Source organism: Danio rerio, chromosome 1, assembly GCF_052040795.2.
Source record: "Danio rerio strain M-AB ecotype USA chromosome 1, GRCz13ab, whole genome shotgun sequence".
Taxonomy (NCBI): domain Eukaryota; kingdom Metazoa; phylum Chordata; class Actinopteri; order Cypriniformes; family Danionidae; genus Danio; species Danio rerio.
In genome coordinates this window covers 49918354-49935637 of record NC_141021.1, presented here as the reverse complement: position 1 = coordinate 49935637, position 17284 = coordinate 49918354, and the positions used below count along the sequence as shown (strand labels likewise).

At 33.6% G+C, this 17284-nt stretch overlaps 2 protein-coding genes across 7 annotated transcripts in view; both read right to left on the bottom strand.

Annotated features, from left to right (window-relative positions):
* Positions 1-537: 537 nt before the first annotated feature.
* lrrc58a (leucine rich repeat containing 58a) lies at positions 538-10898 on the bottom strand. 4 transcript variants are annotated; one of them, XM_087234802.1, is made up of 5 exons: positions 10255-10884; positions 6889-7017; positions 6528-6805; positions 3325-3780; positions 538-2705 (listed from the first exon to the last, which is right to left on the bottom strand). In XM_087234802.1, exons 1-4 carry the CDS (start codon positions 10707-10709, stop codon positions 3587-3589), a joined length of 1056 nt encoding a protein of 351 aa, XP_087090928.1. In that variant the 5' UTR covers positions 10710-10884; the 3' UTR covers positions 538-2705; positions 3325-3586.
* Positions 10899-11638: 740 nt separating this feature from the next.
* Positions 11639-17284, bottom strand: part of fstl1a (follistatin-like 1a) — a 33030-nt gene continuing 27384 nt past the window's right edge. For 2 of the 3 annotated variants that reach the window (XM_087235220.1, XM_087235221.1), the window contains 3 exons: positions 13530-13640; positions 13306-13406; positions 11639-12156 (listed from right to left, as the gene is read on the bottom strand). In XM_087235220.1, the coding sequence (XP_087091346.1) occupies positions 12115-12156; positions 13306-13406; positions 13530-13640 (254 nt within the window). In that variant the 3' untranslated portion in view covers positions 11639-12114. 3 annotated transcript variants of the gene reach the window in all.

Genomic DNA, 17284 nt, shown 5'->3' with positions numbered 1-17284 from the left:
CTCCATGGTTGCATCATAAGACTACCAGGATTCTAAGGGGGACGTAACATGTGGAGGCTGGAGGGTGCAGATCAGATCCCATGGCTTTCTGCCTTCATTGAGGACCAGCTATGCTGTAAAGTTTTAGTCATTTGTAGATGCTTGATTGCACACGATGGAAGTCCAGCCAGAAGTGTGTTGCACTGTGGAGCTGAAAGAATTGCTGAGTCATCCTACCTTTGAGATTGCTTTGTAAATCTGTCCCATCATTCGAGAGACAGAGACGTGTCGCAATCTGTGCCGCGTCACTGTAAGATCGTAAACCATGATAGAAGACTGATATTTGCAATAAGAGCGATAGCTGCATCTGCTGTGAGAAGAGTGTATAGAAATTGGCCATAAATGCAGCCGTCAGTTATTGATGCGAACTCACTGACCCAGAACTCTCAGCCAATTGTGCAATACTGTTAAAATGATCATCCCATATGATCTAATGGTCAGACTGACTCAAATAACAACCAGCGCTGATGAGAAACTCACACATATCAGATAAGAAGATTGTAGTATCTCTGTTTTATTGTTGTTGGGACCATTAGGAGCTCTTTTAAAGGCTGTAAACCACTGCTGCGTAATACTGATCTGAAACCTGAAGCCAAACTTCTAACAAGAAGACAAATGCAAAAGAAGCGTCCTTCAGCTTGTAACTGTATTTAAGGCTGTGCCATGCATGATAGCTTTACGTGAATTCTTGCACAGTGTGAAGCAGCCATCGTAGTCCATGACCTGACCTTTGGACAGAAGAGTTAGGGCAGATTAACAGTCAATATAAAGAAGAGGTCAAAGAGTAACTCTTCACGTATTGATCACATTTTCTAGAAGTACAAAGCAGGAACTATTTGCCAGTCTCCTGCTGAAAAACAGTAGAAACACTTATTGAATAATGGTTATAACGGAAGTTGTAGTGGTTTTACATGGAAACTGTTAAGAGTCCCTTTGGATTTTTCTGGTAATTCATTGCCTCCACTAGTGGCATGTTTATAACCACCAAATTGTAACAGAATGTGTCCCAAAACACAATGGAAACATTAAAATGTAGTGGTTTTAACCCTTGTGCACTGTTCAAATGGACTACAGTTTGTTATGTTAGGGATGAAAATTAATTAAACTGCTGTAAAATGCATCAGATAATTTTTTTTTTCAAATTTATTTAAATTTTTATTTTTATTTTTTTTTTTTTTTTTGCAGAAATCTGTCAATCAACCTCAGTCCTATCAAAACTACTAAATGTTTTAAAAAATTACAGGATTTTAAGTCTTTAATTGCCAAGTTCACAAATGATGTCACTGATTTGGTGAAAAAAGAACTCAAAAGAATGATGTATTTTCAATATAAAAAGTAGTTGTGGACTAAAACCTTTTATCTCAGTCTTAGACATGTGAAAGACAAGTAACAACATTGGCTTTGATGCATTCTTTTTCATATTTTCTCTCTAATTTAATGTTTGTGGCTGCTTTTACCCCATTGACTTCCATTATAACCACATTTGATGATGCAATAGACAGTCTTTGTTTTTGTTTACTCCATGTAGTTCTGAGAGCTGAGATGCATATTTTGATTTTCTCACACACATCAAGATGGGAGCACAAAGGTCACTCTCACAGATACACACACACTTTAATTCCCTGTTAAACTGCATATAAAATCCACAAACTAAGCTTTTTTAAAAGGGTTAATGGTGCCAACTGATGATCAACAATAAAAACTACAAGTGTTTCCTCTTCTCTACTGGGGAAGAGGTAACCCAAACCCTACTGAGAAAACCACCAACCATCAAAAATGCATGATTATATGGTGTCATGGTTTTGTGACTAAAAAAATGTGGTTATATTGGAAGTTAATTAAGTAAAAACAGCCACCAACAGTACATTAGGCAGATGTTGTTTCACATGGCCAAGACAGAGATTAAATGTTAAAAAATCCAGTCCACAAACACTTTTTATATAAAAAAAATCATTCATTTTGTGTGCGTTTTTTTCACCAAATCAGAGATTTAATATGTAACAATTTGGCAATTAAAGAGATAAAATCCTGTAATTTTCTAAGCGCGTTAGTAGTTTTGATCAGGACTGAGGTTGAACAAATGTGTGCAAAGTAATATTAATCTGATGCATTTTTACAGCAGTTTAATTCAGTGGATGTTTTCAACCCTAACACAACAAAAGGGGAGTAAATTTGCCGAGTGTATCGTTTTTTTTTTCTCAAAAAATGTGCCAAAATAAGATCTGTCTCCAAAAATCATTCTGCTAGCTGAAACACAGAAAATGTTATGGCCAAATTAAGACTTAAAATCAGCCCAGAGTGGATGAAAACATCCCCAACAGCCCGTAAGGGTTAATATTTAAATGATTATAACAATGTTTTTAATACTATTTTCTAGAGAAATCCATTAAAACTTCTCTGATTTTTTTTTCTTTCTTTTTTTTTGCAGGATACTTATTTGAAACACTGTTTTCGGTAATATGCAAACATTTTCAGATGCTTTATGAGCAACATTTTCAAGACGGAAAATGTCCATTTTCAGTATTTTGCCCAGCAAAAAAAGTTTGCTGATATATTTTTTTTTTGTGAAACACAAAGTAGATGTATCACAAAAGCATCTCAAAAGAATGACAAAAGTAGTCCATGTGATGATACACATTACTGTATGCAAAGCCATCCAACATTATCTGTATATACAGCGGGGGAAATAGGTATTCAACACGTCACCATTTTTCTCAGAAAATTTTCTCTGAAAAATTTCACCAGATTTTGGTAACAAACAAAAAAATCATTATATGCAAAGAAACAATATTAGTTAGTTTACAAATAAAGTTACGTGTATTAAAATGAAATGACACAGTGAAAAAGTATTGAACACATGAAGAAAGGAAGGTGTAGAAAGGCAGTGAAAACCCAGACAGCAGCTGAAATCTCTCAGTAGTTCTTCAGCAACCCTTTGTCCTTCATCAGTGTAAATAGATATTAGCTGCATCAGTTCAAAATCTACATTAGCAGGATGATGAAGAAGAAACCAGGGTGGACATTTCAGCAGGACAATGGCCATCACTAAAATATCCTTTTATATAAAGTATACATTTCACTAGTTCAGCACTTTCTCCTTATGTGATTCCATTGGTATTACACGTAACAATAGTAAAAAAAAAAAGTTTTATTTTATTTATCTTTATTTATTATTTTTTAAAATTTATTTTATACCAAAATCTGGTTCAATTCAATGTCAAAAGCTCCTTTAGAATACTTTTCCCAGAAAAAAACAGCATGTTGAATATCTTTCCCACACTGTACTGTATATCAGTTTGGAATGACATAAGAGTAGAACACATATCATTCACATACCATGTTATCGCAAACTATGATTTTAGTTTAAACCCACATATATTTCTGATTTAAATTAAAAAGCTGTATCGCGGAGTCACTAAAACAGTTCTAAAACCCAACGCATTCAGCTCAAAGTGTTTTTTTAGCATTGTGTAGGACTCTCAAAACATGAAATTAGCCTTTAAATGGAAATCCTGAGCCAGGTTACTGTCCCTGTTGGATTTGGGTCCTATCCCAGCAAGACCCTCTGGAGCCTGTCTGCGGGGACGCTGTTCTCCTCTTCTGACTCGGCGTCGCTCTGTGGGTTTGAGCTGCAGGGAGAGGAACACTGCGGGGAGCACAGGTAATGCATAAGCGGCAGGCGGTACTTCCCGCAGAAATCCACAAACTTGATGTGTCTCACACATGAGTCGAAGTAAACACCTGGAGGGCATGAAGAAGAATTGAGAATTAATCAGAGTAACAACATTAGTCGATAGAATTTGGGACAAAATACTGATCTGTTTGATTAAAAACGGTACAAAACTGGGAGTGAATGGGGTTCATTTATAAAATATAAAAATTTGAATGATAAAAAGTCAAGACAACAAATATATTTACTGTATGTTACTTTAACCTATTTAAGTGATTTTTTTACAGTGTAAACATTAAATACTGAATAGAACTCTATAACTATCGACATGCATTATACAATTGTTTTAGCATGAAAATATGGCTTACAGAGCCTCTTAGCAAACATTTAAAATCTGTAGAATTTCACATTCAAGCAAAGTTGGTCATGTATTTTCTATTTTTATGAGAGCTTACTGCAAAACGCACTAAAACTACTATAAAAATAATTTAAACAGCTTTACAGCTAAAATAATGCTGCTAACGTCTTTGGGTTCTAAAACCATTCCCCTAACGCTCATTAAGTTATATAATATTATTTTTTTTTATGTTCTTTTGAATGTTTAAAATGCCCAGTTTTTTAGTCAATGTATTAACGGTATTTTTTTGTTTGTTTCTTTATAATAGCATTATTCAAAATATTTTAATAACATATTAGTTATGTTATATTATGTTTACAACTTTATTTGAATATTCTATTCACATTTTTAATCAACATTATTAGATTCATCAATAACAAATTTTCCTGAGAAAATTTTAATGCAAAACACACTAAAACTGTCAATTGTAAAATGTCCAGATTTTTAGTCCATGTATTAACAGTATTTTTTTAATTATAATAGCATTATTCAAAATGTTCTAATAACATATCAGTCACATGATATAATGTTTGAACTTTGTTAGAAAATTGTATTCGCAATACTGTATAATAATGTTCTAAGAATGTTTTCTATCAACATTATTAGAAGATTCATCAATAACAATCTATTTACTAAATATTTTCCAAAGAAAAGTTTAATGCAAAACACACTAAAACTACTATAAAAAGTACAGCTTTACAGCTAAAATAACCCTGCTGACAACTTTAGGTTCTAAAACTGTTCCCTTAATGTTCTCATTAAATTATATAAAGTTACTTTTTGTAATGTTCCTTAAATGTTTAAAATGATTAGTTTTTTAGTCGATGTATTAATGGTATTTTTTTTTGGTTATAATAGCAATATTCAAAATGCTTTAATAACATTTCAGTCAGGTTATATTTTCATTCATTCATTTTCTTTTCGACTTTATTAGTCCGGGGTTGCCACAGCGGAATGAGCCGCCAACTTATCCAGTACATGTTTTACGCAGCGGATGTCCTTCCAGCTGCAACCCATCTGTGGGAAACATCCATACACACTCATTCACACTCATACACTACAGACAATTTAGCCTATCCAATTCACCTGTACCACATGTCTTTGGACTTCAGGGGAAACCGGAGCATCCGGAGGAAACCCACGCAAATACAGGGAGAACATGCAAACTCCACACAGAAATGCCAACTGACCTAGCCGAGGCTCGAACCAGCTACCTTCTTGCTGTGAGGCGACAGCACTACCTACTGCGCCACCGCATCCCCCTTCACTTTATATTTTGTTTAACTTTATTAAAAAAAATTCCAATCACATGTTCTAAGAATGTTTTTCTATCAACTTTATTAGAACATTCATCAATAACAACTAACATCCTAAAGATGTTCCAAGAAAAGTTTAACGCAAAACACACTGAAACAACTATAAAAATGACAGCTTTACAGCTAAAATAACCCTGCTAACAATTTTAGGTTCTAAAAAACAATTCTCGTTAAGTTATATAATGCTATTTTTGAATGTTCTTTTAATGTCTAAAATGTCTTCTTTTTTTTTTGTGGCGTTTGGTTATAATAGCATTATTTAAAATGTTTTAATAACATTTCAGTCACGTTATATTATGTTTACAACTTTATTAGAACATTCCAATCATATTATATAAACGTTCTAAAAAAGTTTTTTTTTATCAACATTATTAGAACATTCATCAATAACGATCTAAGAGCTATAGATTTTCCCAAAATTTTGTAAATGCAAAACACTAAAACTACTTTTAAAATTACAGCTTTACAGCTAAAATAACCCTGCTAACAACTGTAGGTTCTAAAATGTTCCCCTAACATTCTCATGAAGTTATATAATGGTATTTTTGAATGTTCTTTGAATGTTTAAAATGTCCAGTTTTTTAGTCGACGTGTTAATACTATTTTTATGGTTATAACAGCATTATTCAAAATGATTTAATAACAATTCAGTCACGTTATATTATGTTTAAATCTTTAATAGACCATTTTCTTATCAACATTTTCAGAACATTCATCAATAAAAACTAACATTCCAAAGATTTTTAAAGAACGTTGTCCTAAGAACATTTTCTTTCTGGAACATTGAAAGAATTTTTGAGGACCATTATTTTAATAACGATACATGCTAACATTTGCTGAATGTCCTGTGAGCGTTCCCTGCTAACTGGGAATACACATTTTAACAATAATTTCAGTATGTGCACATTTCAGCTTAAACCCCTCATATATTAGCCCACTCAGGCACAAAAAAATACTTTTATTGGTTTTACATATCAGTCTGGTGGTCTCTTAGCAAATTATTTTAATAAAGCTTATTAATGCTTGATATAGTGGTTCATAATTCTTGCCAAATTTGCATTGAGTTGGAGTATCTAAAAGTTTTTTAAAGGTCAAAGACACCTACCTGCACATTTTGGGTTGGGACATTCACTAGCCAGGTTTAAATAATAGATCAGATTGGCCGGCAGATCACACGAGCGGAACGGAAGGTTCTGGGACTTGACGGTGCGCCCTGCGAGCTCCATCAGAGACGGAGGGTCATAGGTCATGTCCTTGATGAAGCGCACCACCAGAGGGTTTCCACGCAGACTGAGCTCCTGCAAATGAACGAGGCTGAGGATCTCACGAGGCAGGAAGGTCAGCAGGTTATTGTGGAGACTGAGAGAGAGCAGGGAGTGTAGTCTACAAAGAAAAGAAATCTGATGTCGTTTATTTTTAATCACCACCCTGCTTTGACTTTAGAAAGAAGGAAGAGGAGATCTTACTTGTTGAGCTGGGGTGGTACGCTTTGGATGCGATTGTCACACAGGACCAGGTATCTCAGACAGGTGAGTTTAGCCACCTCAGGTGGGATCGAGGAGATGAGGTTCCCTCCCAAATACAGCATCTCTAGACTGCACATAACAGAGGACAGAATATCAAGAGCCATTAAAATGAAAACCCAAGTCCTGTTTTTTTTTTTTTTTTTTTTTTTTTGCACTCTTAAAGTCAACATGAAAAGGAAGATTGTCATTTTGTCCACTATCGTGATGTAGATCCGTTTGAAATGGTCCTGAAAAGAGAAAATAAATGTAGGGTGGTGCATGACTGCCGTCTTTGGGAGTTAATTCGATTGTTGAAAGATGGGTGTTGCTAACAACTTGAAGGAAGATTGACGGATGGAAAAATTCAGAGCAGAAACCCAGCAGACACCCACTAATAACTCCGCCCTAAAGAAATTCCATGTGACCAGGAAGTAAAGAAAGTCCTTTCGAGGGGGAGGCAAAGGTTATGGAATATGATTAAAGTTTATATGGATAAATGTGCACAGACACATCGTTTATAACAAGAACTACTATATACATGTAAAACTAAGAGGAGAACATTTTGATTTCATTGCGACTTTAAAATAACTATATATAGAATTTGCAAACTCTTGTAAATAGCAAGACCATATATATATATATATATATATATATATATATATATATATATATACATACATTTTTTATATATAGTACTTTTTAAAAAAATTAAAAAATAAATAAATAATATAAAGGAATAACGATTAATATCCCTGAAAGTTTTCCATTGTACAAATGATTCTTTATAGATTGAAAGAAGTTCTTTAGATTGTTCTGGTGTTTAGAATAAAATCCCTTGTGAATGTTGTGCTGGTGACTTTGGGAACCTAAAATGTTTCCTTTATGAAATTACTAAAAAATGTGTATTATTTATCATCTACTCTTACAAAACAGCAACTTTTAGCAGATATACTTATTTTAAAATGCACCTTTTGGGCCAAAATACTGTTGGCATTTGCATATTTGCAACTTTGTTAAAATATTTAGGCGATGTAGATTATGTAAGAATTAGTTTGGGAAAAGTTCAATCGGATGATCATACAATGAGGACAAAAAAACAATTACAAAGAAAAAAGATCACCAACTGGGGAAGTTCAAAGTTCACCTAAATACAGAACAGCAGAGGGGAAAAAGCAATGCAACGATGAATCAGGAAAATCTACTTTTAGCTTTCTAGGTTTGAATGAAACAAGAGATCATTAACCTAAAGTAAACATCGTGTTATGTAAAGTCGAATTGTTTGTCTAAGAGTATTTAACCGTTTTCCCATTCTACAGGTTAGATTTTTTCCAAAAAAACACCCACCAATCAATTTTAAGAATGAGACGGTGTCGATTTAAAAAACTTATTTAGATACACAAAGGATCCTCGAAATAAGCTACAATTATAATTCCATTCTATAATAAATAATAATATATTATCAGGAGTTAGAAATGAGTTAATAGTTAGAAATAATAGATGAATGTTTTAAACCGTCAAAACAATCTGTGAAAATACCAATTTAGTGAAAAATTATGCAGCATCCCATCCCCCATCCCCCCTCTTTTTGATTACAATAAAATTGGTTGAAGACTTTTTATTTACATTTGTTTGTTCACTTTTTAGGAAAACAGTGTCTTCAGCAGAAAAAGATGCCATCCAAAAATGCCATTTAAATTGTAAATAAATCTGTGTTTTTGAAACAAATGAAGACAGCAGAAGTCAATAATTCATTTGAATTATTTAGCCTGACAGGTTTACTGTAACAAACTATTATAAAACTTTCAAAAAAAAAAAAATGTTGTGTTCAAAGAGGGGGGGGGGGGGGAATTGTTTTTAACCCAGACATTTAATAAGAATATATTTAAGAGCTTTTTTAAAGATGTCTATTAGATGTCTAAACAAACTTTTTGTCTAAAACAAGGCTAATTTGAGTTGTCAGTGAACATCTAATAAACGTCTAACAATAGGCCAAAAATTGACTAGTCATCAAATAAACAGTAATAAATGACTACACATATAAAGTCTGTCTAATCTATCTATTTGATGACTAGTCTAGTTTTGGACTATTCTTAGATGTTTTTTAGATTTTCAGCCTTGTTTTAGCCAAGCTGTCTACATTTAGATGTCTATTAGACATCAATTAAACAAAATTGTTAGCTGGACTTACTGCTAAAGTTACTATAATATATACAATATAATCAAGAGTTAATAAATCCTTTGCTATATAGCATATCTATTGCTATTGTTGGACCTGTATTTTATTTATCATATTATTGTTAGTAGTATTTTGTGGTTTAAAGGGATTGTTCACCCAACACTAAATATACTGTTATCTTTTACTTCACCATTCACTTGTTCCAAACCTGTTTGAGGTTCTTCCTTCTGTTGAACACAAAAGATAATATTTTGAATTGAGGTAAAGTTGGTTTTATATTCACACAAACGTTCAGGGACAACTTGTGACACACTCCCTATTGTTTACCATAGCTACTTTTGGTCTGACATCGCTAGTAAATATGATTTCAAAACAACATTATCATGATTTAATTGCCTGTGAACAATGTAGTACTAATGTGATGTCACTATTTAGAAAGAATAGCCTACTTGTCTGAAATTACATTATTAACGAGAAAATCCAAATACAAAACTCATATTAGCCCAAGATAGCTCCCAGCGAGCATTTTTTTTTTTATTTTAAAAGATGTCTAATAGACGTCTAAACATAAACGTCTTGGCTAAAGCAAGACTAATTTGAGTTGTCAGTGAACACCTGATGAACATCTAATAAAGGGCATCCGCTGCGTAAAAACGTGATAAGTTGGTGGTTCATTCCGCTGTGGCAATTCCAGATTAATAAAGGGACTAAGCAAAAAAGAAAATGAATGAATGACTACACATATAAAATCTGTCTAATCTGTCTTTTTGACGACTATCTTAGACGTCTATTAGATTTTCACTGAAAGCCCAAATTTAGCCTTGTTTTAGCCAAGCTGTCTAGATGTCTATTAGACGTCTATTAAACACTAAACTATTTGCTGGGCTGGCAACCCATATGTTTTTTCTTCATCAAATGTCAATGGTTATAAGCTTTAAGTAAAATATCTTCCTGTGTTCTGCAAAATAAAGAAACTCATAAGATTTGGAACCACTTGAGTAAACAGTGAGGTAAATTATCATTTCTGGGTGAACTATCCCTTCAGAACAGCTGTTCATTGCAAGTCGTTTCCCACCAAATGTATTAGAATACCATTCAGATAATCTGGCCTGCTCAGCTACTTATTTTGTACTCTACAAACAAACTCATACCTGGTCAGGTTCTGTATTTCTTCAGGAATAGCCTTTAGCCTATTTCCTCCAAGGGACAGGGACTGTAGTGTAGTCATTTTGAGAAACTGCGCGGGTATATCCTCAAACCTGTTTCCACTCAGATTCAGAGTCTCCACACGAATGCAGTCGAAGTCTTTCGGAAACGAGCACTCGTTCAAAAGATTATTCTTTGCAACAAACGTCTTTAAGTTCTTCAGTCGCATAATGTCATCTGGTATGACCGTGAGCGCGTTATTGCTGATATCCAGATACTCCAGGTTGGACAGAAAGCAAACAGAAGTCGGGAGAAGCGTCAGGCGGTTGTAGGTAAGGTGAAGCTGCTGGATCTGTTTTCTTTTGCTGTCCGCCAGATGATCCAAGTTCAGGTCGTCCAGATGCAGACGGGATAAATGTAAAACTGCACACTTGTCGTCTACGCTTGGGAAACGAGCCATATGGACTGTTTAGTAAGAGGAAAATAACACTGGGAATTAAATAAAGCTAGGCAGCACACTTTCTAATGGTGCGACAATGTGAAAGAAAGTTATCTACAAGTTATTGATGTGTAATCTGTACACATATATTACATTATAACGTTAGAAAATGCCCTTTAGTGCTGCTGCCTGAAGTGCGCGCGCCTGATTTAGGATTTTTATTTGTACTAGAGTGCGTGTGTATGTGTGTGTCACGCCTCCTGCACTCTATGGTTGGTCATCCAGGAGCCAAACATGATGCAATTTTGCCTCGTCTCGTAACTGTCTTATGCAACAGTACGCATTTAGTAAAAAAAAAGAAAAGCTGTTGATATTCAGCAGGTCTTGTTTTATGAAAGATTAATGGTATTAAATGCACAAAGTATAAATGTAGTGTCCACTATGAATGGTAATGCATTTATGGTACAGTTGTATTTTTATTGGCATGATCATTTATCAAGCTCTTTTATAAATACAGTTTATGCAATTATAAAGCCTAAAATGTAATTTTATGTAACAGCACCCCAAAAAACTGTAGTCTAAAGAAATATTAAAATGGGCTTTTCTTTTTTGGAAAGAATCTGATGTCATTTTAAATGCAATAATGTAAAGTAAGCAATAATGACATTGATTACATAATGACAGTATATACAGGCCATCAGACATGTTCATTTGACTATATACCTTTTTTATTGCTTTATAGTTTTATTGATTGCCTGCAAATTAAGTAAATTCATAAGCAATTATAAGGCAGGTTAGAGATGATTGATGAATAGTTTTAGTATTTCTTTGCTTAATACAGTAAAAAAAAAACTTGCTTAAACCGGCCCTAACCTGAGTAGCTAGTTTCAACTGGCCTCCCTGCCTGACCAGCAGTAAAATAGAGCAAAGAGACACACACCAACACAGGATTATTTTTGGTGTTTGTTTTATTTTATAAAATGTTTTCCAAAAAATGGTGCACAAAAAGTAATGCCTTAAGCACAGATAAGATGAATTTATGCTGAATTGTCCAAAATCCAAACCCAAAATACATTAATTATTTGGAAAGAAGGCTTAGTTTTGCTTAAAATATAAATATTTCACTATACAAAAACCCTTTATTTATGCAAATATAATTTAAAATGTTCTATTTACTGTAAAGTGAAATATGAGCACCATTGCTTTTAATGAAAAGATTCAAATTACCCTGAATGTACAAAAATAGGGTATTTCAAATTGTGCAATTCATACAGACTTATATTACCCCCGAACAAATGAAACTGTATTACAACCCGTTTTTGAAAACCTCAGTAATGAATTTAATAAACTCTGAGGAAAATCCCTATCTTTTCCCATTCAAACACAGCCCAAGTAAAAGTGATACCGGACGTCTCTTGATTTCTCTTCAGACTTCTTTATCACCCATTTTCATCTTCTCCACAGTTTCCTTAGGAGACAAAAAAGAATTCAAAAGTCATACATTTGATGACCCAGAAGAACAAAACAGACAGTGGTATCAAGAAGGAAATGTTTGTCACAATATGTTAAGAAAAATGCAGATTCACTCACACTTAATCTCTCAATAGTGCTCTTAAAATTACCTCTATTATTTTGGGGGAAAGTAAGGGTAAAACCTCATACTAGAAAACCTGCAGAGCTCAAATTCAGATATAATAATATGCGCTTGGTTTTCTCATACTGTACCTGCTCCGATTGGTCGATCAATCATTTCATTTATAAAACGTTGCGTAAAAACCTTGATTATGGCATATTTGAGGATTTAAAATAGTTAAATTAAGTCAATATTTAAGTTAAATATGTAAACTTAGTGGGCGATGCAGTGGCACAGTAGGTAGTGCTGTCGCCTAACAGCAAGAAAGTCGCTGGTTCAATCCTCGGCATCCTTGATTTTTTTTTAAAATCCTTGATTTTTTTTTTTGTAGATTACAACTAATTTTGATGATGATTTAGGATAGCGATTTGCATGGGGAAGTGGCATACTTTGTAAAAACGTATCAGTAAATTATAATTTTTCTGTATTATTAGTGCCCCCCCTTTATATATGCTTTTAAAATGCATTATGGGGTCTTGATCTTCCAACAACCTTTGACCTTAAAAAGTTTGATAAAGTGACTTTTATTAAGTAGTTTAATAATTTGAAGTGATATAATGTCGGGCTGGTGTTGTATGTTACGATATAACAACTTTGTAATAAACTGCCAGAACATTTTACAGACTTATTTCTCTATATACATTATATTATTTTAAACTATTAAAATATTAGTAAAAGTCACTTTATTTAAACTGTAGAGTTGAATTTTTGATAGCAGAAGTTGACAGTGCAGAGATCAACATCACATATTGCAATTCACAACCATAAATAAATGAAAAACACCTGTGAATCACAAAATACAAAAACTGTTAACTAACCGATAGATTTTAGTGTACGCAGATTTCTACCGCCATTTTGTCTACACCACATTTATAAATGATAGCCCAAATATTCGAATGAACTGTTACAAGCACTATGAGAAAAAACATTTACAATGTAAATTATATATTAATTATAACATCTACAATGAAAATTTATACCAACCTGATGCTTATTGAGTTCAGCCACTCTTTGAACCCACTCCTCTTCTGTCATTTCTTGATTATTTCCCTCCATTTCCTCAAGAGCTTGTAACTTATTTGAACCTGTCGAGATGAAGAGCACAGCTATTCAGAGCACATTCCATAGAAAAAAAAAGCTTTTATGTCCAAATCCCTGCTTTAGCCTTGATCTGCAGAAAAAAAAAAACTTTAATATTTGGGGCTCACCATCACAAATCACAGCAGTGCAGACCCAGTTGCCGCAGGCACAAATGCAGCGGTTACATTCCATCTGAGTCTCAGCACCATCCTCATACGTCTCATCTTCTAAGGCACACTCTAAAAACATACACATTTATCTTACAGGATATACAGCAGGGAAAATAAGTATTAAGCATGTCACCAATTGTCTCAGAAAACATATTTCTTTGCCATTGTCTTGAAAATTTCCCCGGATGTTGGTAATAACCAACGAAACAATATATGCAAAGAAAACAAATCTAATTAGTTTACAAATAAAGTTATGTGTAATAAAATAAAATGACGCAGGCAAAAAGTATTAAAAACCTGAACAAAGGGAGGTGTAGAAAGGCAGTGAAAGCCCAGACAGTAGCTGACATCTCTCGGTAGTTATTCAGCAACCCTCTGCCCTTCTTCATTGTGAATTAATATTGGCTGCTTTAGTCCAACATCTACATTATCAGTATGATAAAGAAGAAACCAGGGTGGACATTTCAAGAAAACACAGTCAAGGAAACTCATAACTGGTTTCAGAAAAGGAAAATCAAGCTGTGGAATGGCCCAGCCAATCACCTGACTTGAATCCAATTGAAAATACAAATTAAAGATCAGATTTGATAGACAAAATCCACAGAACCATCAAGAATTTACACTCTGTTGAAGTTTGTGAAAAACTCACACTAGAGCAATTCATTTGACTTCATTCTCCACATTGACAGAAAAGGTTTCTCATTATATACAAAGAATATATGAAAAGACCCTGTGATAAATCTCTGGATTTATATACAGTAGTCAACATTTGAAGTGAATCAAAAATACTTATGCAAATTTTCCTAGTACAAAACAGGTGTTGTTCAATAGTTTTAGGACAACTTTGATGAAAGGTGATGATCCACTTTAAATGTTTCCTACTGTAGGTATGGGTTTGATGTAAAATGTTATTTTTGGTTTTTCTTTATACAAGTCTAAAGACTTAATAGACTTGCATTGACTTGTTAGACTGTTTACATTTTCCAAATTTAAATAAAAATATTGTAATTATACCTTTTTTCATAACTCTTCTAAATGATTTTTTTTTAAATAGAAAGAAATGTCATCAGCGGTTTACAGATTAAAACAAAACAAATTTGTTTTAGTCTAACACCTTAAATCATAACTCCATGCAGAGAACTTTAACTGAGTCAAAATTATTTGCTAAAAAAACAACAAAAAAACAAATCTATCTATCTATCTATCTATCTATCTATCTATCTATCTATCTATCTATCTATCTATCTATCTATCTATCTATCTATCTATCTATCTATCTATCTATCTATCTATCTATCTATCTATCTCTATCTATCTATCTATCTATCTATCTATCCATCCATCCATCCATCCATCCATCCATCCATTATTTTAACAATCAATCCATCCATCCATCCATCCATCCTTTCTTTCCATCAATCATCCACCAATCTTTCTTTATTTCTTTCCTTCTGTCCATCTTTTCATCAGTCTATCTATCCGCCATTTCATCCAGCCATCCATCCATGCCTCTATCCATGCATCCATCCTCTTTATGTTCATCCATCCATCCATCCATCCATCCATCCATCCATCCATCCATCCATCCATCCATCCATCCATCCATCCATCCTTCCTTCCTTCCTTCCTTCCTTCCTTCCTTCCTTCCTTCCTTCCTTCCTTCTTTCTCTCTTTCTTTCTTTCTTTCTTTCTTTCTTTCCATCTAGGTATGGGTTTGATGTAAAATGGTAATATTGGTTTTAATTACATTTTTAGTCTGATGACTTTAAAAATTTTCCTTTTGAAAATACAATAAAACTTATATTTTTCAGAAAATAATAACTGGTCAGATCTCCCCGGATTCGCATGGGTTTCCTCCTGGTACTCTGGTTTCCGCCCCAAGGCCAAAGACATGTGGTATAGCTGAATTGGGCAAGCTAAATTGTCTGTAGTGTATGTGTGTGAATGAGTGTGTATGGGTGTTTACCAGTGATGGGTTATGGGATATGCTAAGATACGTTGGTGGTTCATTCCGCTGTGGCGACCCCATATTACAGTTTTTCTCCATTGGTTTGGCTCATTTCTTGAAACAGAAATTACGTTCTCAAAATTCTAAGATCATTTGGCAAAAAAATGTTACAGTTTAGCACAACACTATAGCTCACTTGCAAGAGCTCCAAAACAGTTCACTTATGTGTCAACACTATATTTCCTTCTCATTTAAACAGTCAGTGCCCCTAAAATGCTTTGTCCCGTTAGCATTGTGTAAGCACTGCAAGTCCAAATGTTTAGATGTTTTGTCACTATGGCAAAGGACCACTAAAAAATCCCTCATGTCCACCTTACACTGCAAAAATGCTTTTCTTACTTAGATTTTTTGTCTTGTTTCTAGTCCAAATATCTAAAAGTTCCTAAATCAAGAAGAATTTTCTAAACAAGCAAAACATATTGCCTTGTTTTGAGAAATATTACGCCAATATTAAGTCAGTTTTTTCTTAAAACAAGCAAAATAATCTGCCAATGGGGTAAGCAAAATAATCTTACGTCAAAAGAAAAAAACAAGATTAATTTGCTTACCCCATTGGCAGATTATTTTGCTTGTTTTAAGAAAAAACTGACTTAATAATGGCATAATATTTCTCAAAACAAGGCAATATGTTTTGCTTGTCTAAAAAATGCTTCTTGATATAAGAAACTTTAGATATTTAGACTAGAAACAAGACAAAAAATCTAAGCAAGAAAAGCATTTTTTGCAGTGTGCAGTCTTAGCCCAGTCCTTCATTCACAATGGTTACTGTACTTTTTTGTCAAGCTAAAAGAATACAAGTGTGTATAAAACTGAAAAAAAGAAATACGATTTTAGAGTAAGAGTAGCCTCCAAGGTTTGACGTCACACATTGCACTCAATCTGCCAAGGAAATGGTTACTCCATTTTATTGTAATGATCAACCACACACAAAGTAATTTCCATATATCAGAGCAAAAAGAATAAATAGCTTTAATAAATTACAATCAAACGTTCCAAGGATTGTACTGTATGGTATTTATGGTCTCGACTAACTTTGACAATTGATCAGACTATTGTGCATGTAATGATATATACTGTACAATGAAATGACGCGGACACATTTTGGAGATAACAACCATTAGACTGAGAATTACAGATCCGTTTAGATTAACAAGATCTATTCACTTGGAAATTGTGCTAAATGTAGACTTTCTGTACTTAATCACTTGCATAGATGTACTTGGACATTTGCAATTTGGTGAAATGAATGAAAATATCAATTCTGTTGTGAATAATTGCCAAGTGGTTTGCAGGTTTGTCCATGTTGTTTTGAGAATGTAATTTCTGTTTCAAGAAATGAGCCACACCAATGGAGAAAAACTGTAATAAAGGAACTAAGCTGAAAATAAAATCAATGAATGAAAACTGGTCAGAATAACAAATATTTCCCTTGTTGTAAACACTGATTTCTTAACTCTTCAATCTCAAAATCTTCTCATCTCAGAAAATGAATATACTGTCACATCTCAGATGTCACTTTTTTGTGATTTTATGCAAAGAAGTGCTCTAAATGACAACATTTGTTATTTTAAAATAGGAAAAACTCATCAGTGGTTTACAGAATAAAACAAAACAACATGTTTTACTCCAACACATAACCTTAAATCAGAACTCCATACAGATAATCAGAACTTTCATTGGCTCAAAATTATTTGTAATGTAATGT

Bases quoted from the DNA above. Each gene is read 5' to 3' on its own strand.
- lrrc58a (XM_087234802.1), bottom strand. From the start codon at position 10,709: ATGGCTCGTTTCCCAAGCGTAGACGACAAGTGTGCAGTTTTACATTTA. The intron at 7,018-10,254 runs GTATGAGTTTGT...TGTTATGTGCAG, and splicing joins GAAATACAGAACCTGACCAG to TCTAGAGATGCTGTATTTGG. The intron at 6,806-6,888 runs GTAAGATCTCCT...TTTTCTTTGTAG, and splicing joins GTACCACCCCAGCTCAACAA to ACTACACTCCCTGCTCTCTC.